Raw genomic sequence first — 24,014 nt, forward strand, 5'->3', positions numbered from 1 at the left:
AATTGAACCCGGGACCCTTCAGTCCCCAAGCCGACGCTCTGTCCATTGAGCCAAACCGGTCCCGGCTATATCAGTTGCTTTTGATAAATTAAACATTTCAGTCAGGACTTTGTGTTTTAGGGGGTGACTTCATGTGATTCTGGTGTTGGGGGTGTTAGAAAGTTCAGTCTTACTCATTAAGATCCTCTCTCCTCTCCACTAGAATTGATCTTGCTGTTCTGTTGGGGAAGACACCATCTTCAATGGAGAATGATTCGTCCAATCTGGATCCATCTCAGGCTCCTTCTCTTGCCCAGCCTCTGGTGTTCAGTAACTCGAAGCAGAATACCATATCGCAGCCTGCTTCAGGGAACACATTTTCTCATCACAGTGTGGTAAGTAGGAAACATGGTGTATTTTAATCCAACTCATACCAAACTCTACCCTTGCAATACAGTAGTTCCTTCAGTGACAGAAGTTTGAGGCAGTAAAGTCCTCTTAAGCAGCCCTTGGTTTAGAGATGATTAGTTGGGTAGCTATGGGTACCTCTAAGGAGAGGAGTTAGCTTCAGACATACTAAACCCTATAAAAGTGAGTTAACATAATTTAATATTCATTGTGCTGAACATTGTTGGCTGTTCTTGAAGAGAAAATCAATGGCAACAAATTTTAATCCTTTTGCAGTAGGGAATTGTAGCAGTTTCCTATTTCTTAATAGAGCAGAATTGCTATATATATTTATTTAAACCAGACATTTCTGGACTGGGTTTCCAAAAGCTTCATGTTTTCCTGAATCTGCCCACTTTTCCGTTTCTCCCTTTCTCTATAAGTGGGTATAAGAGTGCTAGTTCTGCCGAAACCAGTTTAGCTCAGTGGTAGAGCGTCCATCTGCGGACTGAAGGGTCCCGGGTTAGATTCCGGTCAAGGGCATGAACCTTGGTTGTGGGCGCATCCCCAATGGGGGTGTGCAAGAGGCAGCTGGTCGATGTTTCTCTCTCATCGACGTTTCTAGCTCTCTCTCTCTCCCTTCCTCTAAAAAATCAATAAAATATATATTTTTTTTAAATTAAAAAAAGAAAGAGTGCTAGTTCTGCAGATGATGTATTATGGAATTATACACGTGAAATCTATGTAATTTTATTAACCACTATCACCCCAATATTTAAAATTAAAATTTTTTTAAACTTTATTCTTATTGTTGACACTATTATAGATGTTCCAATTTCCCCCCACTTTGCCCACTCTCATTCAGTCCCTCTCCCCCTTAAAAAATGTTTTTAAGTGCTTGCTTTGCCTATCTTTTAGGCTTTAGGGAGATAATGGATAAGGTACAAATATGGTGGCAATAGTGGTGTTATCTGTTAACCTAGAACACTATGGCCCATGACTTTTTGATTCCGAACATTTTAAAAATTCAAGGTCATTAACTATGGCAAAGGAATCATTTAAGTTAAACAAATGATGCAAGAACCAATTTTTTTATAGTCAGTAAATGTTAAGAAGTACTGATTTTTCTTTTTTTCCTGTCTTTATTTTTTGGTGGAGGGATACTATAGGTTTAAACAGGTAAAAGACTGTGTATTGTATATAGTTTTATTTTTCCAGTAGTAGGATTATAGTAATTATTTTATCTAGAAAATTGCTGAGCTAGCCTCTAATTCAGAATTCTGTCTGCTTTTAACTCTTGTCTTAAAGTGATTTTTTTGTGCCAATAATAATTTGGTGGTTGATATTCTGCCATAAGTAAAAGGTGATAGGAGAGAAAATGAAGGAGAGAGGTAAGAAGGAAAGGAATATAAGATTAAAAAGATAAAGAAGAAAGAAAGAAAAAGATAAAGAAGAGAGCAGCAAAATGGGTCAAAGTTGTAAGAAGGTGAAAGAGACATCAGGAAATACCAACCTCTAATAGGGGTGTCGAACTCAATCAGAGAAGGGGCCAAAATCTAAAATCCAGCCTAAATCGCGGGCCGAATGGTTTACTGAACAGTCATAAACTGACAATGTCATAAACTGACAGCGGAGTGTAGTGATGACAGCGCGGTGCGGGCTACATTGCAAGGCCTGGCGGGCTGGATTTGGCCCGCGGGCCTTGTGTTTGACACATGTGCTCTAGAAGATAAGACTGGAAAATGTTAAGTGCTCTGTATCTCTTAAATTGCCTTTTTAAAGTTTCAACATATTTTCACTAATCCTACATTTTTTTAATGTGGTATGTTAAACTAAACATAAATGTTATTCTGTTTTTTTTCTCGTCACCTGTATTAGTCACTGAGCTGTTTAATGTTTCTTTTCCATTGAGAATAAACAGAGGTTTGATTTCCCTTAAAATTTAACAGATGTGAATAATACAGAAGCCTCTATTAATTACCATGTACAGTATGTGAAGATTCAGTAATTTTACATATCTTTAATATGCTTTGCACTTGTAGAATATTTGGTAGTCATTGCTGTGTGAGATCATCTTGCCACATCACATACTTTGAACTAGACTTCTGGTTTGGGGGTTTTTTTGTTTTTGTTTTTTGTATAATCTTGGAATAATAGACTGAAGTGGGGGAAATGACTTACCTTGAGTTGGACAGACTGGTTCTGTATAAGAAAGTGTTGCTCAGCCGAAACCAGTTTGGCTCAATGGATAGAGCTTCAGCCTGCAGACTGAAGGGTCCCAGGTTTGATTCCGGTCAAGGGCATGTACATTGGTTGCGGCCATATCCCTGGGAGGGGGTGTGCAGGAGGCAGCTGGTCGATGTTTCTCTCTCATCGATGTTTCTAGCTCTCTATCCCTCTCCCTTCCTCTTGTAAAAAATCAATAAAATATATTTTAGAAAAGAAAAAAAGCGTTGCTCAATCAAGATAATGATTATAGGGTTAAATAAGAATTTAAGGAAAATGAGATTAAATCTCCTTGGAGGTTTCCTAGAATAGTTAAGGTCACATGGTTCATATTCTGGACTAGGCTGATAGTTTTACTTGGTGTAGCAGGCAATGGGGAGAATCTCCCAAAAGCATACGAGTAAATTTTGCTTTGTTGTCATTACCTCATACTTGGATACACATAGAGAAAACAGTTAAATCATAATGACTCATTTGATTGTCTAGTGCTGAAGGTAGGATGGCCCCTAAAATGGTCTTTGCTTCTATGCCAGCTACCATGTTTTCCCAAAAATAAGACATCCTCCGAAAATAAGACCTAGTGCATGGAAAGATAAGACATCCCCTGAAAATAAGACCTAGCGCAACTTTGGGAGAAAAAAATTAATATAAGACACTGTCTTATTTCGGGGAAACGGTATTAGCAGCATAGCGATGAGACTCTAATTAGTTGTTTTTGTTCCTTTTTAAAAAATCCTCATCTGAGGACTACTTAGAGGAAGGGAGGAGAGGGGGAGAGAAACAAACATTGATGTGAGAGAGAAACACCAACTATTGGTTTGCCTTCCATACATTCCTGCAACCCAGGTACGTGCCCTGACCTGGAATCAAATTGGCAAGTCTTTGGTGCACGGGATATTGCTCAACCAACCTAGCTAGCCACTCTGGCCGGGCTGTTTTTGTTCCTTTTGAGCTGTGGAGTGGAAAGGGGAAAAATATCCTCTAATCATTAAGAGCTTTATGCCTGAGCTAGAGGGAAGAGGAGAAGGAGGAAGTGCTGATAAAAGTATAAATTTTAATAGCTGTCATTTCTATTGAGTATTTACTGTGTTCTATGCACACGTTAAATGCTGTACATACATTGTTTGATCCTACAACTTTCTGAGGAACTACTTTTATTTCTATTTTCAGATGAGGGAAAATGAGGTGCAGAAAAATTACTTTTCCATGGTTACATAACTGGGATTTGAATCTAGATAGTCTGACTCCAGAGCTTGTGTTCTAACGGACTCTGCTGTGTACTCAGTCTGGTGACAATCTTTACTTGTCTCATTTATACTGGCTCTCACCCTGGATAAGTGTCTTTTTGAGTGGCTGAACAAGGTTGTTGGCTATAGATTTCTCTAATCTCTGTGTTGATTTACAGGTGAGCATGTTAGGGAAAGGATTTGGCGATGTCAGTGAAGCTAAAAGTGGCAGCACCACAGGCTCCCAGTTCTTGGAGCAATTCAAGACTGCTCAGGCCCTGGCTCAGTTGGCAGCTCAGCATTCTCAATCTGGAACCACCACCACCTCCTCTTGGGACATGGGCTCCACCACACAGTCCCCATCGCTGGTGCAGTATGGTGAGAAAAATGGAAAGTGTATTGAATTCTTTAAGCATTGGAGCATCACTGTTAAGCAGGAGTAGGGGGTAGAGAGTATGTCCTGAACTAAGGAAAAGGGCTGCCAACTGACTAGTTTCCCACAGTGATTTCCCCTAGTGAGCTGGGCTTTCTGAAGCTGGGGAATAATAAAAAGTCTATAATAAAAGGCTATAAATTCTTTCATTAAATTTAGCTTTATATATATTTATAGTCTTCTATTGACCTGGGGGTTTCTTTTAATTCCCTCGATTTATCTTTAGTGTTTGAAATCAGCATATTCCCTTTGGAAAGTTTCATGGACTTGGCCATTTTATGACTTTATACTCTAAACAGGGACAGTTCCTAGATTCCTGTCTTAACAGGTAGGGTAATAGTGTTGATTCAATTAGGTTCCTAGGCTCTACATAAGAAAAATGTGATCCAATGATTGTTACCTACAGAAATGAGATAATGCCTTAAAAGAGGACCTATTTATATGAGTTTCTAATCCTGAAGACCTTGTTCATGGCTCAAGAGCAGGATAACAGCATTTTCTTGAGGTTCATCAGTATCTCTGGCCTTACACATAGTGGGTTTACTCATGCAGATTTGAAGAACCCAAATGATTCAACAGTGCACAGCCCCTTTACAAAGCGCCAGGCTTTCACTCCATCGTCAACCATGATGGAGGTGTTCCTTCAGGAGAAGCCCCCCGCAGCGGCTACCTCCACGGCCGCACCTCCACCCCCCTCTTCTCCGCTGCCAAGCAAACCCACCTCGGCTCCACAAATGTCTCCTGGGTCTTCAGACAACCAGTCCTCCAGCCCTCAGCCGGCTCAGCAAAAACTGAAACAGCAGAAGAAAAAAACCTCCTTGACTTCTAAGGTACTTGAACTTTTAGATATATATTGCCCTGGGCAAGACAGTGTATGATTTAGGAATTGAGATTGTAAGAATATTAGTTTGGGAAATTGAAGCATGGGTTTTTTTATTAGTCTCAAAATAAGGTTACAATAAGGCATTATTTTCTCTTCTCTACAGATTCCTGCTCTGGCTGTGGAGATGCCTGGCTCAGCAGATATCTCAGGGCTAAACCTACAGTTTGGGGCATTGCAGTTTGGGTCAGAGCCTGTGCTTTCTGATTATGAGTCCACTCCAACCACGACCGCCTCTTCAAGCCAGGCTCCAAATAGCCTCTATACCAGCACGGCCAGGTAGCAGGAACCTCAGTCATAAGGCTTCTTGTATTAGGTTTTCACCACTTTTCCTAAGGATCTTCGCTTATTCTTCTAATTCTAGGGATGACAAGTCTCTGACCGAGTGAGAAAATAATAGCCACTTTTAAAAAGTAGCGCTTTAAAATATCATTACTAGGATCATCTGTAACTCTAAACAGAGGGAATAATACCTTTGAGTACTTCCAGAACAGTAAAACACAGCTCTTACAGAGGTGTGCCGTACCTCCAATGGAAAGTACCTTGGCATCTGCCACAGCTAAAAATGCCTTTGAAAAAAAATAAAAATAAGTAAAAATGCTTTTGACACTTGTAGTGCTTTGGTTTGGGACTTAGGCCTTTGAAGAATATAACTTGGAACTCCTAAGAAGGAGAAAACATTGATGTATTAGATGAAAAGGAACCTTTCCAATAGAAACTTTCCTACTTCCTCTGATACTTCAGGGGGGGCCTTCTTAAGCAATAGGAAATCTTGGAGGGCTGACACCGGTTTGGCTCAGTGGATAGATCGTCAGCCTGCTGACTGAAGGGTCCCGGGTTCGATTCCGGTCAAGGGCATGTACCTTGGTTGCGGGCATATCCGCAGTGTGGGGGGTGCAAGAGGCAGCTGATTGATGACTCTCTCATCGATGTTTCTAACTATCTCCCTTCCTCTCTGTAAAAAAATCAATTTAAATATTTATTTATTTATTTATTTATTTATTTATTTATTTATTTTAAAGGAAAAAGAAAATCCTGGAGGAATTTTAGGGGTCGAGGCTGCTTTTCTCAATCCTTAGAATTAAAATAAATAAATAAATGAAAATAGGTGTTTGGCCCTAGCCTAGATATTTTGAATCATATGCCATTAATGCATGAGAATATTTCAAAAGTTCCTCTTAGAAAGTTCTACCAGTAACTTTGTATTTAATGGGATTTTTGAAAGAGACAGGGCTCAGAATTACTTAAAATGTATATGAGCAAAAGATGATGCTCTCATGCTTATGATTCATGCTATGATGAAGGGACTGATTAGTGTATCCTTTCTACTGACTTGTAGCCTCTTTTTCTTATAACAGCAGAATATAGGGGGGACAATAAATGTTTTAAACTTCTAAATGTTTAAACTAAATATTTTAAATTCTTAATTCAAATACTTAGCTCTGTAGGTTATGGAAATGCATTCAGTTGTCAGGAGAAAATGGTGGTTTCTTTTATTGTTGCTGGAAATTTTCTTTTTGGATTGAAATAACTTTAGTAGTTAGTTAATCTCCACTGTTTCCTTAGTATCAATCGATCTGCTTTATTTAATTTCTCTGATAGATTTCTTCTTTATTACCCACAGTGAATCTTCATCTACAATTTCATCTAATCAGAGTCAGGAGTCCGGTTATCAGAGTGGCCCAATTCAGTCGACAACCTATACCTCCCAAAACAATGCTCAGGGCCCTCTGTATGAACAGAGATCCACGCAGACTCGGCGGTTCCCCAGCTCCATCTCTTCATCACCCCAAAAGGACCTGACTCAGGCAAAGGTAGTGTCTTCATGAACCTTGATTAGAAACATAGTGGGCAGGGGCCTTTTAATATTAGTGTTTTGTTTCTTGACAAATAGTGCTAAGACACCTCAGAAGTGCTTATTGAGAAGCTGATAAAAGTACATTTCTGTGGTTGGTGAAATAAAGTTATTTTTAGCAAGCCTGGAGACTCAGAACCAGAAAACTATTCTCCCTGCACTCGAGTCATTCTTTCTAGTAGAATCAGACTCAGTGCCTGTGTTCTGAATGGATTGCTGGAAGAGCTGATTGCTAGCATGCTGGGTGCATAGCAGTAGATCTCACCTTGCCATGTCTTGGCTTGGGGAGGGGGATAGCTTATGCCAGAGGTGATATGGTGGCGCTGTCAGTGCAGCCAGAAAAATAAGTGACTTGGCTGAACTCCCTTACTCCAACATTTCCCCCCAAGGATCACTGGATTTGGGCTTTCTTCTGCAGCTATTTGGGTTAGGAATTTATTCAGCAATCTGGGGGTTGCTTTCTGTTGCTTTGGGTCACACAGGGTTTATGTCTCTTTGTTTTTTCATGTTTGCTTGTTTATCTTTGTTGTTTTAATATATTTTTACTGATTTTAGAGAGGAAGGGAGGGAGGGGAGATACAGAAACATCAATGATGAGAGAGAATAATTGATTGGCTGCCTCCTGCATGCCCCCTGCTGGAATAGAGTCCGAAACCCAGGCATATGCCTTTGATTGGAATCGAACCTGGGACCTTTCAGTTCCCAGGCCAATGCTCTATCCATTGAGCCAAACTGCCTAAGGCATCTTTGTTTTGTTGTTAATTTTTGTTTTATTTTCTTTTGATAGTCTAAATTATGATAATTTACAGAATTTTGTTGAAAATTAAGTTGTGTCAGTCAGTACTAATTTGTTCTGTTCACTTGAATTTATCTGTTTATCTCCTGTTTTATATCAGAATGGCTTCAGTTCTGTGCAGGCCACGCAGTTACAGACCACGCAATCTGTTGAAGGTGAGTGTTCTTCAGGTTTTTTTCCTCCCAGTTATAGTGTTGTTGTTTTTCTTTTTTTGTTAATCTTCACCAAAGAATATTTTTCCATTGATTTTTGGAGAGAGTGGAAGGAAGGGGGAGAGACAGAGAAAGAGAAAATTGATTGGTTGCCTTTCACATGCACCTGACTAGTATCCATCCTAGGACCCTTCAGCCTGAGAGCAGCCATTGAACCAAACCACCTACGTGTGTAGTGTTTTCCCTGTCCTTTCACTATTTTTGTATTTCCTAGATTGTAGTGAAAATAGCCCCAGCTCAATGATCAGAACATGTGGTTATAGTCTTAGTTTGGTTCTATCTTGTTGTTTAATCTCAAACCATCCTAACTTTTAGGTTTTCTGTCTTAAAATGGTGATAATACCCTTGGTTCCCTTCACTGGGTAAAGGAGATCGGTGCTCTGAAATGCTTGGAATTAAAAAATGGAAAAGGATTCGACCTAAACACAAATGATCCATTATTAAATAACTCAAGACTCTTGTCTTTGGGACAGCCTAGAACTATAGTCATCATTTCATTTTAAAAGTTTTTTTTTTTGTTTTTTTTTTAATATGTTTTTATTTATTTTAAAGAAAGGGAGAAGGAAAAAAACATACATCAGCTGCCTCCTGCATGCCCCCTACTAGGGATCGGGCCCACACCCTGGCCGGGTGTCCTGATAGGAATCTAACCAGCGACCTTTTTTGGTGCATGAGATATGCTCAACCAACTGAGCCACACCTATAGACATTCTCCTTCCTCTGACGAGATGACTTCCTTTCTTCATTTCCAGGTGCTACAGGCTCTGCAGTGAAATCTGACTCACCTTCTACTTCTAGTATCCCCCCTCTCAGTGAAACGGTATCTGCAGCTTCCTTATTGACGACAACCAATCAGCACTCATCCACTTTGGGTGGCTTGAGTCACAATGAGGAGATTCCAAATACTACTACCACACAACACAACAGGTGATTTGGGGTGAGGATTGGAGGTTAGAGTTGGTGGGAGCTCTCTGGTTCTATCTTATTAACCCTCCACCTGGCTCAGATCACATTAGCTAAGTAGATTACCTAAAAGGTATGGGAAGTAAAGACAGGATGATTATTTTCCCTTTTCAACATCCATTTTACCTTTGCTCTCTACCCCTGGCTGGCTATTTTGCTGACTATATTATCTTAGATTTCCTTGGTCCTATTCTGTCTTATTTTCTTGCATTATTTTTTTTCTTTCTTTTTTTTTTTTTTTTTTTTTTTTAATATATTTTATTGATTTTCTTACAGAGAGGAAGGGAGAGAGAGATAGAGAGCTAGAAACATTGATGAGAGAGAAACATCGACCAGCTGCCTCTTGCACACCCCCCACTGGGGATGTCCCCGCAACCAAGGTACATGCCCTTGACTGGAACCTTTCAGTCCGCAGACCGACGCTCTACCGTTGAGCCAAACCGGTTTCGGCGCTTTATTTTTAAAAAATATATATTTTATTGATTTTTTTACAGAGAGAAAGAGAGGGATAGAGAGTTAGAAACATCGATGAGAGAGAATCATCGATCTTGCACCCGCAACCAGGTACATGCCCTTCACCGGAATCGAACCTGGGACCTTTTAGTCTGCAGGCTATGCTCTATCCACTGAGCCGAACCGGTTTTGGCTGTATTTTTTTTTTTTTTTTTTAATGTTTTTATTGATGTTTAGGAAGAGAGGAAGGAAGAGGGTTAGAGAGGTAGAAACATCGATGAGAAAGAACCATCGATCGGTTGCCTCTTACATGTCCCTTACTAGGGATTAAGCCCTTAACCCAGACATGTGCCCTGACCAGGAAATGAACCTGTGACCTCTTGGGTCAACCACTGAGCCAAACTGGCCAAACTCTTGCTGTATTCTTAATTGAAGCTTCAGGTCAGGTAACTATAGCACTGTGTCTTATGACACCCTCTTTTTTTCTTTTTTTGTTACAGTACTTTATCTACTCAGCAGAATACCCTTTCGTCATCAACATCTTCTGGGCGTACTTCGACATCCACTCTTTTGGTAAGCATGGTACTATAAAAGAATTGTGGTTTTTTTATACTTACTACTATCCAACCATAAGATTCTCCTAAGGGATTCTGAGGTGGCAAAATGATCATTGATCTGAGGTTTTCAAAGCCCTGGAAGTAACTTTCCTGAATCATTGTGTGACTTTTTTTTTTTTTTTTTTTTAACTGAAGCTGGGTGTGGCTTTTGTATGCTACAATAACTTCTGTAAGAATATCTTTTCTAACTGGTACAGGCATTTTTATTCTTGGTCTGAGATATGCTCATGAGTCCTGAAAATAGTGTGAATCTGAGCATCTGTAAAAGTAGAGATGAAATAAGTGCTTTTGGTCAAAGAATTAATTTCACTGTTGTGATTTATAGCAACTATTTCATTACTCTGAGATGGTAAGGAAGACAACTAACATTTGGGGCAAAGGTGTCTGGTTTGCCAGGAGCCTAGGGGAGATAATGGGGGCTAAGATTTTTCTAGGAGTCTGTTGTTTCTCAAATATACGATTTCGTGTTTAAGTTTATTAGAACTTTTTCCTGTCCCATGAACTGGTCTTATTCTGAACTAATGAAGAGTGTAGGAGAAAAAGGCTATGATATATTTTTTGTATTTAAACTATCTCTGTCTTCTTATTGGCCAACCAGCGTTGGTTTGGGGGGAGGTTGGTTTGTCCCTACTCTCTCTGCTACTGTTCTGAACAGTGTAATGGTGTGTAGTGGGTCTTTTGTTACCATCCTTATCAGATGACTCTTAGGGAATTGTCAAGTATTTAGTAATTTCTTCTAATTTGGCAGAGTACACTCTGGTACCATTCCTCAGCCTTTTTTAAAAATTTTTTATTTTATTGATTTTTTACAGAGAGGACGGGAGAGGGAGAGTTAGAAATATCAATGAGAGAGAAACATCGATCAGCTGCCTCCTGCACACCCATTGATCAGCTTCCTCCTGTACATGCCCTTGACCGGAATCAAACCTGGGACCCTTGAGTCCGCAGGCTGATGCTCTAGCCACTGAGCCAAACCGGTTAGGGCCATTCCTCAGCCTTTTTAATTGGGAAGTTGATTGATGATATAATCAACAGGGATTATTGATCTTTCCTGACCGGTTATGCTAATTGCTGTTTCCTTCTCCTCTCTTCCACCGCTCTCTTTTTGAAGCACACAAGCGTGGAGAGTGAGGCGAATCTTCATTCTTCCTCCAGTACTTTCTCCACAACGTCCAGCACAGTCTCTGCACCTCCGCCAGTGGTCAGTGTCTCCTCCAGTCTCAATAGTGGCAGCAGCCTGGGCCTCAGCCTAGGCAGCAACTCCACTGTCACAGCCTCGACTCGAAGCTCAGTTGCTACAACTTCAGGTAGCCCTGCATAGAAAAGGTGGATGGCATTCCTATGGGATGAAGGAGAGAAGTAATTGTGTAACAGCATAAAACTGTAATTTCTTTTTTAGGAAAAGCTCCTCCTAATCTCCCTCCTGGGGTCCCGCCATTGTTGCCTAATCCGTATATTATGGCTCCAGGGCTGTTACATGCCTACCCGGTAAGTGAGACTTTGGGGTCTTCTCCAAAAAATGAAGATGGTGTGGCTACTCTTTATAAATCTGGCTTCAGGTGGAACACTGTAATTAAAATATAGAACAGATGAGTGGTTGTTGCATGAAAACAGGGCTTTACTCTTTGCAGTTTTGAGAAAAAATAACAGTTTTCAGAGAGGAAGGACTAAATGGAGGCCAGGCCCTCTGTTGTATATTTTCTCTGTGAAATACATATTCTCGGCCTCAGAAGCCAAAATCCAGAAGGTCCACGTGATATCCCTTTTAATTTCTTAGAGAATTATTTTCTCTAGTTGAATTGATTTCCTATCTATGAGGGTCTTTGCTGGCTCCCACCTGGTCAGACCAGAGTTCCCAACTCTATTAGGTCTACGTGAAAATAGGTGGCTGACAGTAGTCGCCTTTTGCAAACGGGTTTGGAGGTAGAAATAGGTGACATCTGTAATACTGTGAAAACTATATATTTCAATTTTTAAAAAAATTATTTTATATTGGTTTTGGGGAGAGGAAGGGAAGGAGGGAGGGAGGAACTCAATGTGAGAGGGAAACGTTGTTCACCTTAGCTGCCTTCTGCATGCCTCCTATAGAGATCAAGTCTGCCACCTGGCATGTGCCCTGACCAGAAATCAAATCAGCAACCTCTGGTGTATGGGACGACACCCAAACCAAGTGAGCCACACCAGCCAGGGCTAAGCCATGTTTTGAAAACTATAAGAGACAGGCTGGTGGAACAGAAAGTAAGAGCAGGCTATTGATGTATGACTTGTGTTCGAAGCCAGTCTAGTTGAATCACTAGTGTATAACTCAAGGAAAGCTTCAATACCTTTCATGAATCACTTAATCTCTTTGTATTCACTTCTTTCTTCTTAAAGGAAACTAAAGGAAACAATTTGTCTCCTACTCTTCCCTAAAAATGAGGATGAACGTTCTGTTGATTTATCTTGTTTCCTAGCTCCTTGGTTTGCTAATATCATGATCTGTCCACATTAGTATTGTTACATGCTTGTATCTTTCAGCCACAAGTATATGGTTATGATGACTTGCAGATGCTTCAGACAAGATTTCCATTGGTGAGTATGTGATGTAGGGCGTAGGAAAAGAAAGCAATCTTAAAATTAGTCTTGGGGGGGAGGATTGCTCTCACATTATCAGATGATAAGTCATAGCTCTTTCCCAACCATTATTTTCATACACACCTTTTAAGATATATCAAAGTATGGTGTCTTGGGAAGTGGCTCTAATAGAAGATAACTTAAAAGAAAAATCAGAATTGTGGCATCTTTGAAGTAAACAAATTTTAGCATTTTATAACTCAGGGTACCCTGGAACTCTCAAGATGCTTTCTGTATGTTTCAGACACTTTGAATTATAGGAAGATCTATTTTCTCATTAGTAGTAGATTATTAGCGATAATTATCTACAGATTTGAAAATATTACTGGTCCTGGTGGACTTGGTGTGTTTTACACTGGGCATACCAGTAGACCTTGCTTGACTGTGCCCATGTCCAGGCAGGGGGGACAGAGTATGCAAGAGTAATTTGGAGTTTGTGCCAATTCTAGCCAGCCTATTCAGTGGCTGGATAAGTTGCATTACTTCAACATTTTCCTGCCTCTCAACAGAGAGAATAGTGGCATTAACTCTGCTCTTTTAATTCTCTCTTCTAGGATTACTACAGCATCCCATTTCCCACACCCACCACGCCGCTAACTGGGAGGGATGGTAGCCTGGCCAGCAACCCTTATTCTGGTAGGACTGGGATAGGGCTAAATAAAAGGAGAGATGGGAGGCAGAAACCTGATTAGTAGCAGGAAGGGACCCAGTTCAGTTAAGATCTTTGGCAGAAATAGAGAATGGATATGATGAATCAGTATTGGTAGATTCAGAATCCTGCTAAAATTGGGCATCTGGCAAGTTTTTCCTTAGCTCACTTTTTGTCTCCCTGTCATTCAGATGATATTTTGATTTGGTTTTCAGATATTCTCCAGCTTTTTCCAGGAAAGGCAGTGGTTGAACTGGCCTTCCTCGGCTCATCTCTGCTCCTGTACCCTACTCACAGGAGCAGTCCCAATGCCATTATCTTGATTATCCATGGGCCGCCTTCTGTTGTCCTCACTGATCTACCATTTTCTGGACCTATCATTGTTTTTGTTTTGTTTTGTTTAATTGATTTTTTTACAGAGAGGAGGGGAGAGTTAGAAACATTGAGAGAGAAACATCCATCAGCTGCCTCCTGCATAAAACCTACTGGGGCTGTGCTCACAACCAAGGTAATGCTCTTGACCAGAATCGAACCTGGGACCCTTCAGTCTGCTGACGCTCTATCCACTGAGCCAAACTGATCGGGTTCTATCATTGTTTTTTTTAATCCAGCATGGAGTGTTTCCATGGAGGGAGATGAAATGAGTAGGCAGGGAAATCACGCAGGAATTTTATTCTGGGAGCCTGTCTCTGCTGCAGCATTGCACAGTCATTCGACATTAGTCCTTGACTAGCACTGTGCTTGCTGTGGAGCTGCAAAGAAATGTAATTCAAATTTAACAGGATTTTCTGAAATCATGTGAAACCAGAAGTAGTAATTCTGCTTTGGTGTGGGGGGTGAAAGAGGCAGGTACATTTAGCCTCTCCTGTCACAGGTGACCTCACAAAGTTTGGCCGTGGGGATGCCTCCTCCCCAGCCCCGGCCACTACCTTGGCCCAACCCCAACAGAACCAGACGCAGACTCACCACACCACGCAGCAGACATTCCTGAACCCGGCGCTGCCTCCTGGCTACAGTTACACCAGCCTGCCATACTACACAGGGGTTCCGGGCCTCCCCAGCACCTTCCAGTATGGGCCTGCTGTGTTCCCTGTGAGTACTGGTTTTGCCTTGCAGTAAAGTATCCCAACCCTGGACACTATTGTAGGTGCTTTCAAGGACTTTTTAATAATAGATGGAGCGGAACAGTTTCTCTTTCTGGCCTGGAGGAGGGAATGGGGCTGAAATTGGGGGTATTGGGATAAGGATTACCTATTCTTAGAATTAGCTAAAATACGAATATGATGGCATATAGCTTTACTCCCAGACTGTCTTTCATTCCCTGTTATCACTGCCCTTTTCCCTTCTTTCAAAGTACCATTTATTGACTTCACTGATTTTAGAAAGTTGATAGGAAGCCTATTTCATTCTGTAAGCAAACTGTGGTCAGCCTATATCACAATGGGTAATCATCTGAATGCTTGAGTCCCTGAACGAAATGGGTAGGGTGAGATCCAAAAAAGCAAAAACAAAACAAAACAAAAACACACAACCAGAAAATGGGTAGGGTGAATGGTAGTCTGCTTCCATTTCACTGCAGTTCTGGCCTTTTTACTCTTTAGGTGGCTCCTACCTCTTCCAAGCAGCATGGTGTGAATGTCAGTGTGAATGCATCGGCCACCCCTTTCCAACAGCCAAGTGGATATGGGTCTCATGGATACAACACTGGTAAGCTTATCTTGACCCCAGCTGTCAGTGGTGCCTGTGGGATGTTATTAAATGAGTTTCAAGGAGGAAGACTCCATGCTTGATAAAATTGTGTTGGTGAAGGTGCTGCTGCTGCTCATGTATGATTGTTAATGATTGACTGCTTGTGTGTCTGCCTGAGCAGCCCCAACAGAGGAGCTTGATACTAGACCATATAGTCACTATATGACAGGGATGGCCTGGAGCATGAATTGACTATTAGCATGTGCTGGCTGGCCTAATATTTAGGTGGGAAGCAGGGCAAGGGGCCCCAAGATTTCATTGAGATGTCAATGGAGGCAAGTGTTAATATGTATGGTACTGATCATACAAAAGAGGCCATATTTATTTAATAGAAGGGTTAAAAGGTTTCTTTGCTAGTGTGCTGTAGTAGACTTAGCTTAAATATCTTTGTAGTACTACTTTTTTTTATGTGGCCTCCTTTAAGTCCCAAGCTAGGAGACCTAAAATATGGAGAGAAAGAATTAGGGCATGAGTATAGGCATACCTTGGAGATATTGTGGATTCTCTTCCAAACCACCATAATAGAATGATTGTAGTCTTTGGTGGTGGATGGTCTTGCCTTCACATTCCAAAAAATGCAACACTTGTGAGGTGCAATAAAACCAAGTATGCCTGTACTCAATAAAATGAGAGTTGGACCTTTAGGTTCCTTCACTTGTGTGCCTGGGCTCCTTGCAAAATCCATTTGCACATCTGATGGCAGGGAGGTAAATGTTGGAATCTCCTGAATGGGTACTGACCTAAAAGATTTTTAGTCCATCCCTTGCCTCTACCTGACACCTATACTCCACTTTTGGAGGATAGGGAGTAAGAAAAGGAGTCTTTGAATAAAACAATTCCATCTACTTTTTTCAGTGATTTGTAGATGAATATGGGTGGGGGGAGGAGGATGGGGTTGAGGGTTGTACTTCAAAAATCTGCTCAATTATGGTTTCATGATGATTTGGATGGAGCTGCATCTGCATTCTTTACCCTTGTGTGGCCTCCAAGTTGATAAATTGCCCAAAGGTTTTAATAATTGGGAAACTGAGCTGAGCACAGATGGCAGTTGGTCTGGGAACTAACAGCGAAGTGGAGTTTTGAACTGTGTTGTATGACTTAGGTCAAGATTTAAACTCAAGAAATCCTGAGGCACCCATTGAGATTTAATATCTAGGACCCCTGTTGGCTATTCCTCTCACTGAGCATGATCCACCCTAATCCTTGGGGAAATATTATAAACTTTTTGGGGAATTGCCCCATTCTGAGATTAAAGTTTTAGCTGGACCATGTTCAAGAATAGCATACCTGATTCTGGAAATCGTAGCTTCTTACCTCCCTTAGGATTTCAGAAACTCTCTAACAGCCCTCTTGAGAACCCCCAGTTCCCAGCCCCACAGAAGGTTGTCATCCCATTCCTCATCAACCTCTAAATTCATTTATTTTTATGTATTTGATTCCTTTTAGGAAGAAAATATCCACCCCCTTACAAGCATTTCTGGACGGCAGAGAGCTAATTTGGCCCAAGGCTGGGGGCTATGTTTTGTGTGTGTGTATAAATTTGCACTGAAGTCTTGTTTCAGAAACCAGACCACTGAGGAGAGCCTGCTGAGCTGAGGCCATGCCTGCGTGGCTTGGGGAAATGAGTTGGTGGATACCTTCTGGGCTTTTGAACTTGCCCTTCCCCCAGTTCCCTCTCCCCCATGTGTCTGACCCTGTCTTACCCATTTCGAGTTCAAGCGGTGCAGCACCTTCGAAGCATCAATGCACACACCTGCTGTTGCTTTTGTTTTCTGGAAGGCATGTAGTTTCAACTTGTAACAAAAATATTTGTAGTCTTCAATAAACTGTGGTATTTCTTTAGCTAACTCTGGCGTTCTTTCCGTGCATGTCTCTCTGGACACTAGGATCCAATGTTGTGCAGTGGATGAAGGGTGGAGGGTGGCCTTTTCAATCAAACTCCAGCATAGCCAAAGAACTGGTAACTTCAGTATGGTGATTTTATGAAGGTGGGGGAGGGGAAACAGTCTCCGTTTCCAACCTGTTGATTGGTTGGTAAAGAAAGTTATTTGTAGAAAATCCCTGATTCTCCATGCTTATGATAGCTCTTCACTTTTCATTCAGATCTTCCCCTTGCCTCTGACATAAGCAGAGGGGAAGGAAAAGAGGTTTAGTGTCATGTCACGGTAAAAGGTAGAAGAGATGGTGTTCAGAGCTGTTGTTGGGGAAGTATCTTCAAGGTTTAATTCCCACATTTGGTTCCCTCAGGCCAAGTGGCTGGCTGAGATCTGATAGAGTTTTGAGGGACCAGCTAGTTGATGACTCAGGCTGTGGAAACTGCTGGCCTGGAGCATTGTTCTTAGTCCCTTCAGGGATTGTGGATTATTAGTGTTTTGCACTTGTGGGTGTAGCTAATGATGTTTGGGAGAAGTTTGGTTAGATATCTTTGATTATAGAAATTCTCAATCCCACTAGTACATCACCAGCCCCTTGTTTACCGTTAACTTGCACAGGGAGACCACCATGCTTGGTTAATTGGAAACCCCAATATTACTTTCCTTCTTCCTAGCCCTCTGGAGTAATTTTGTCCTGGGGATGTAACCAACTTTCCAAGGGGGAGAGTTGGTTCTTGGTCTCCTCCCTGTTGTCCACATGGTGTTAATATGATTATAGAAGGGGATTTTGACTCTTGGAAGGAAAACAAGAGAACTCAAGCCTGAGGAGCTTTCTAATAACTGGTAAAGGGTTGGTAGGGACCTCTAATGCTTACACTGAAGCTATTATGGCGACTACAAGGAGAAATCTCCCTCCCCTCCCCCCCTGTATTTCCAGTCCCTTTAGTCAATATCCAACTTAAAGCCTCTGGACTATAAGCTAGTTTTTAGCTAGTCCAGCCTCTGAAAAAAATGAGACCAAGTAGGGGCACATTGAAACTAAATTGCTCCTTACCACCCAGTCTGAGAGTCAAGTTAGCCATTTCTTCCATTTGTGTGGGATGACCAAGGGGTGTCAGCAAGCTGTTTTGAGTCTTTGCAGTAAAATTCATCTCATTTTCCTAAAACATGTTCTACTTATATCCTGTCTATTACACTTTACTCAAACCTTCCATACAAACCTCATCAGCTTAGCTTTTTCCATACAAAAAAATAAGCTAGTTTTTTCAAGTTACTGGTGATTTACCAGATGGGCTCCTGGGATTTGAAAAAAAGGAAAAGGGAAGAAAACTCAATCACGTCATATTGCCCCTGCCTTTTACTTTTGTGCCCAGAAAGTATAGTTGATACTTTGGACACGGGGAAGTATTTTCTCATGCTTGCTTTCTGTAGTTCTGTTCTTTTTCCTAGTTGGTGTTTGCTCCTCCCTGGAACTATCTGGACTTGTGGGAGGGGTTTCCAGGTTAAGAGGCCACTTCTATTGGGAAGATTCTAAAGTGGCTGTCTAAGGTGGGCTTAACTTTTGATGACTGCGTTTGTCCTAGACATTGGGAGGATTTGGGTTCTGCAGTTTGAAGGGGGATTGCTGCTGAATTGCGGGTGAATGGAGGATTCTTCATTTGTGATTTGGTCACTTCAGTACAGTGTTTCTAAAAAAAACTCTTCTGTCAAAGTAATCCTAACAGCAAAGGAGAAGGCTCCAAGGACATAGACTGAAATACAAAGTTCTTCTGGAGTTTCATTTTATCTCCATTCATGAGAACTAATATCTCTTTTAAAATCATGCTTTAAGTTCCTAGTTAAATTTGAGTTACTTTACCTCAAATCTTCGCATATAATTTTAGTAAGGTAAGATGCTGGATTAGCTTACCTGATGGCTTTTTTTCCCCTCTAACCTTGACCTTTTGCCCCAGGAGGTAGACTATGTGGAGTATAAATTAAAATGAGGAATTGTATTACTTTGGTTTCCTTTAAGTTGTAGTGGTGGTAACGAGTTTTTCAAAAGGAAACATGCAAGTTGTTAAGAGTATGGATTGAAGCCTTTATTTCCTGGAGAAGCCAAAGTTGTAAACTAGAATAACATTTAGGTTTTGTGTCCCACCGAGACTGCAAGAGATAGCCTCTTCCTATATGCCTTCATTACCCCCCTTCCCTTAAAATGCGTAGCTGGATCTTCATCTTTATGCCAACTCGTAAGTATACAGCCTAGAAGCTCCAAGATTGGAGAAGCTGGGCTAAGTGAGCTGAAGCTTGGAGAATAAAAGTACTTTCGGAGGTGGAATTGAACTGCTTCTCTAGTACTTACCTTATGCTGTGAAAGCATGCATTTGAGCCTAAGAGTGTCTCTTCATGAACAGGAAAAGAGCCAGATTACCTGTCTTCTGGAGCAGGAATGAGTGAAGTCTGGTGGATTGATTTAAAATGAACAATATAAGTGTAATACATTCCTGTTGGGCTTTGCTACCGAGGTGTTTTGAAAGCTTATGTACTAGTGAGTTTTGGCTATTTCCTCTTGTCCCTCCAAAACCAACTCACCTCACTCACACACATATACTCAGTACACACCTGGAAAGGACAAGAGAACCCTTAGCTAGCCATTGTGTCATGAGCTCTTATCCCTCAAGACTGACCTGAAGCTGGAAAAACAGACCAAAATTCCCTTGCCGTGCTATAGCTAGAAAGACTTCACATGTCACTCACCGCCTCCCAGGGAGGGGATCAGGCAGCTAGCTGAGCTAATCCTCCTCTATCTGTTTCCTCCTCCCTCAGGTGTATCAGTCACCTCCAGTAACACGGGCGTGCCAGACATCTCGGGTTCTGTGTACTCCAAAACCCAGGTAGGTGCCTGGCTCTGGATAGAAGTGGAAAAAGAGACAGACATAGAGAAGATAGAGTTGCATTGATAGAAGTGAGCAGGAACAGCCCTTACACCTGTGAGCAGGTGTCAGGAAACCCAGTCTACTAGAACATGATTCATCTTTGGACTTTAGTTTCTCGAGGAAACTCAAATTCATTCTTCAGGGAGGGAGAGAACAAATGAGAAATGCCATAGGAAGGTTGGAAAATTGCAATGTGTCATGTGATTGATTGTGTAACTGGTCCTTAACCTGCACACAACCAACCTTTTCATAACTTTCAAAGAGAATGAATATGGAATGAAGGAAGATAAGTTCATTCCCTTCTTTGTAAGTATATCTACAATAAAGAGTGGGAAAGGAGTGGGCAAAACCCGACTCAGTAAAGTGAAGCATTTGAATTATCCACAGGTTTGTATTTTGTTTTTCTCCCACCACCATAAATAATTTAAAGTTTGATACAAAGTATTAGGAGTTATGGTGGAGTGCTTCATGGCCAAGACTTTAAAGATAACTCAGCATTTCTTTTGAAAAAAAACCCATGGAGTACCTATATCTACCCAACACCAGAGATAGGGGTGCTAAGGAGTAATCAGCAGATTTCACTATGTTTGTATATGACAGGTTTTACAAAGTGCTTTCACATCCAACCTCATTTTGTCCTTAAAACTAAGAGGTCGATAAGCATCATTTTATATATGAGAAAACAGGCTCAGAGTAGTTTTCTCAGGATCACACAGCTATTAAAGCACAGAGCCGAGACTGAGACTTGAATATCTGACTTCAGGTGCAGCATCCTTCTGTGACACCATGCTGCTTTTTGAGGGTGGGAGAGCTTGGGCTCAAATCCTAAGGATTCATTTGCTGATCCCTTTTACTCTCTCCTCCCATCCTCCTGGATAGCAATCTTTTGAGAAACAAGGTTTTCATTCCGGTACTCCTGCTGCCTCCTTCAGCTTGCCTTCAGCCCTAGGAAGTGGGGGGCCCATCAATCCAGCCACAGCTGCTGCCTACCCACCTGCCCCCTTTATGCACATTCTGACCCCCCATCAGCAGCCGCATTCGCAGATCCTCCACCATCACCTACAGCAGGATGGCCAGGTAACAGCCCTCCCTCTCTCCTTTCTCTTCCTCTTCCTTCTTATCCCTTAAAACTGCCTTCCCTTTCCTTTTCTTACCCTTCCTCACCACCACCTCCACCCGATCCTCCCCAGCGCCAGCCATGGGCACACAGCACATTACAGACACAAGCGCACATAACACAAGTGGCCGGCAAAGGAGATGTCAGAGAAGGGGCCAGACTGAAACCTAATTCTGCCCAATTCCTTTGGTGCCTTTCTCCTCCACCTCCTCCCATATCACAGTTTTCCTCATCCCATCAGACCTGGGTCACACCTTCCCTCTTCCCTCTCTCAGCCCTCCCCCGTCCCTCACATTATAGCTTTCCCTTCTAACAATGGTGGAGTTCTATTGTCAAAGTTTGTCCCTTTATTTTCCATATATCCTGGTTCTGCCTCAGCTACCATATTTGCAGATGATTCTCTGTTGCCAGCGCCAGCAGGAGGAGCAGGTAATGAAACTGAATGATATGCTTGAACCCACTCCTTTTCAGTCCCCATTACACCTCCACAGCCTTAGGGAATTTGAGAAAAGTTTGCACGATCACAAATCGGGATACACAAACATATAAACACCTTGCTGAGCTCTCTGGCCTCCCATTCCTCTCTTGTCCTCCCCTCCTCAATGCCCTCTTTCTTTCTGCCCTTCCCCAACTCTGGGAACACTTGGTTACTGGAATGGAAAGGATTCTTGGGGCAGCATCTGAAGCCTGGGGCCTCGAGACTGTCTCTCCACCTTGCCTACAATGGGCTCACAGATACGATACATGTGGCAGGGGAGGGGAGCCAGGGGTGGTAAAGTGCCCTCCTCCACTGGAGGTGGCTGGGGAACTGGAATAAGAGCCTCTTGGCTCTCAAAGGCAGCTTTCCAAGTGAGGCCTTCCTGGGGATCAATGAGAAAGAAGTCATTTGTGATCACTCATCTCCAAGAGGCCATAATTCTCTCTAGAGAACTGCCTTTTCTCAGAGCAGGGGGATGAGGAGAGGAGAAGGTACAATTGAAAATGAGTAGAACTGATTCACTGTCTAATCTCTGAAGGTATCTTGCCCTCTTTTCATCTTTTCCCTATTTGAAGGGTTGGTTTTTGGTTTTTTTGGGGGGGTTTTTGGTGCTTTTTGTGATTTGTTTTGTTTTGGTCAGAGGTGCTTTTGAAGCCATATAAACCAAATTTTCTGCGGTCGAGAAGCTTCAAAAGTTTCTAAGCAAGGGGAATGGGAAAGCAAGATGATTTCCAAATCTCCACCTGAAGTTGTCACAAATTTGTCATACTAACTAGACACCTTTTTCCTCCCCATCATCCTCCCATTCCCCTGCAGACGGGCAGCGGGCAACGTAGCCAGACCAGCTCCATCCCGCAGAAGCCCCAGACCAACAAGTCTGCCTACAACAGCTACAGCTGGGGGGCCAACTGAGGCCCTGACCCTCTCTTCCTGGTCCCATCTTCTGAGAGGGCTTCTCAGCCTGGCAACTGTGGAAACAGCATCAAAGAGAGGAATGTGGAGGGGTTCCACTGCCCCACCCTCACCCCAGTGGCCCACCCCATGCCTCAGCTTCATGTCTGTCCATTCCCATACCATCCCCACTCTGTTGTATGTATTATAGGATTTGTACTTTCACTCCCCCCTCCCCTTTCCTTTCCTCCTTCCCCCTTGCATTCAAGATTATGAAACTTTGCTGTGGGCCCTGCCCTTCCTTTTCCTCCTATTCACCCTGGTGGTGTATGGGTGAGGTGGGGAGGGGGGAACCCCCAAATATATATCAGCCCAACAGCCCTATGTCTCCTCCTTTATTATTAGGAAGCAAAACAACAACAAAAAATGGCGTCATGAATATGAACAGCATTGTCAGATGGATTAGTTGAAGTGGTTCTTTTTTTTTTTTTTTTTTTGTACTGTGTCTTCAAATTTAATGGATTAATGTGTCTTGTATATATAAAAAGAAAACATCTACCTTCAGCCTCTGCCCATTCTTGCTCCGTCTAGGACATCCTCAGTCTCGCGGATGACCAGCTTGGTGAATAAGTATTACTGTACCAACTGGGCCTCTTCTAGCAGGCCCCGAAGGCAGTGGAATAAAATGAAATCTTCATCCTTTAAGAACACCTCTGACCTTAATGACTTAGTACTGTGCCCTTGAGGGGATTCTCTTCCCTTCTCCCCTAAGAATTTCACAGCCTGTTGCCTGGAAAGAACCACCTCAAATCTTCATTTCCTTCAAAACCTGATACATACATGGCAGATTTCAGGCAGAAAAGGGGAGTCGGGTAGGGTATTGGGTGGAAAGGGAGAGGATTAAGAAGGAGCTGAAAGAAATGCCTTTGTAAAGTCAAAGTATAATTTAGCTGAGTCCAAGCAAGTGAATTGGAAAGGAGGGCAACATGCACTGTGTGCTGGCAAAACTGAAGTTTGGGGCCACATTTTCCTAGGAGGAGTTCTTGCTGCTGGGGTGCTTTCCTTTTCCCTAGCTATACCCAAACCCCTGAAAAGAAGTCTAGAGGAAGGCCAGGGGTGAGGTTGGGGCAGGGGTGTAGGAAGGAGAGGCTTTGAAAGCCATGAATGGTAGGGAAAGGGGGATACTTAGAGCCCCATATTATTTCTTCTCTTCCGAGACTCTTCACTAGATTTCCCTTGGTCTCTCACAAAGCACTTATTCTGCTGGTTGTAAAGCTTGCATAGAAAAATTAAAAGAATCCTTTATGGTAATGACAAGCTCCTTAACTGGAGAGAGGAGAATAATAAAGTGGGGAATTCAGTAAAGGAGTTTGATAAAATATTTTATCCATCCCACTTAGACTTCACTGAGGTCAGTCAAGAAACAGGTCCGAGGAAGGGGCAAGCTGGTTTCAGATGGAGGACTGGTCGTCCACGGATGTGGTGAACCGGCGGTGAGGGTGGGCGTGGGACCGTCTCATTTGTGCGGATGGGCGGCCGTCTGGCTGCTTTAACGGCACCAGAGATCCCTTTTGGGAGGGAAATACCTTGTTGGGCCGGGTTGGTCGGCAAGAAGAATTGGCTTAGGAGACAGGTGATCGCTGGAAGATGAAAATTCAGGACGCCCACTACCAGGGGGAAAAAACTGCTGCTGTGAAA

General features: G+C 42.3%; 1 protein-coding gene across 19 annotated transcripts in view; it reads left to right on the top strand.

Moving 5' to 3' along the window:
• The window catches only part of UBAP2L (ubiquitin associated protein 2 like), a 47,648-nt gene extending 23,658 nt beyond the window's left edge, over positions 1-23,990 (top strand). For 7 of the 19 annotated variants that reach the window (XM_084866724.1, XM_084866722.1, XM_084866712.1 and 4 more), the window contains 18 exons: positions 203-374; positions 3,998-4,196; positions 4,804-5,081; positions 5,238-5,410; positions 6,756-6,945; positions 7,883-7,937; positions 8,747-8,921; positions 9,911-9,983; positions 11,139-11,334; positions 11,427-11,515; positions 12,545-12,598; positions 13,195-13,276; positions 14,164-14,381; positions 14,891-14,996; positions 19,721-19,788; positions 20,710-20,907; positions 21,326-21,376; positions 22,242-22,880. In XM_084866724.1, coding sequence (XP_084722850.1) covers positions 203-374; positions 3,998-4,196; positions 4,804-5,081; positions 5,238-5,410; positions 6,756-6,945; positions 7,883-7,937; positions 8,747-8,921; positions 9,911-9,983; positions 11,139-11,334; positions 11,427-11,515; positions 12,545-12,598; positions 13,195-13,276; positions 14,164-14,381; positions 14,891-14,996; positions 19,721-19,788; positions 20,710-20,907; positions 21,326-21,376; positions 22,242-22,337 — 2,473 coding nt within the window. In that variant the 3' untranslated portion in view covers positions 22,338-22,880. Of the gene's footprint in view, positions 1-202; positions 375-3,997; positions 4,197-4,803; positions 5,082-5,237; positions 5,411-6,755; positions 6,946-7,882; positions 7,938-8,746; positions 8,922-9,910; positions 9,984-11,138; positions 11,335-11,426; positions 11,516-12,544; positions 12,599-13,194; positions 13,277-14,163; positions 14,382-14,890; positions 14,997-16,484; positions 16,886-19,720; positions 19,789-20,709; positions 20,908-21,325; positions 21,377-22,241; positions 22,881-22,907 lie in introns of those variants that run through there. The other 12 variants (XM_084866718.1, XM_084866720.1, XM_084866717.1 and 9 more) reach the window with 4 other exon arrangements.
• Positions 23,991-24,014: the final 24 nt, after the last annotated feature.

Source organism: Pipistrellus hanaki, assembly GCF_964339955.1.
Source record: "Pipistrellus hanaki genome assembly, chromosome: 18".
Lineage (NCBI taxonomy): Eukaryota > Metazoa > Chordata > Mammalia > Chiroptera > Vespertilionidae > Pipistrellus > Pipistrellus hanaki.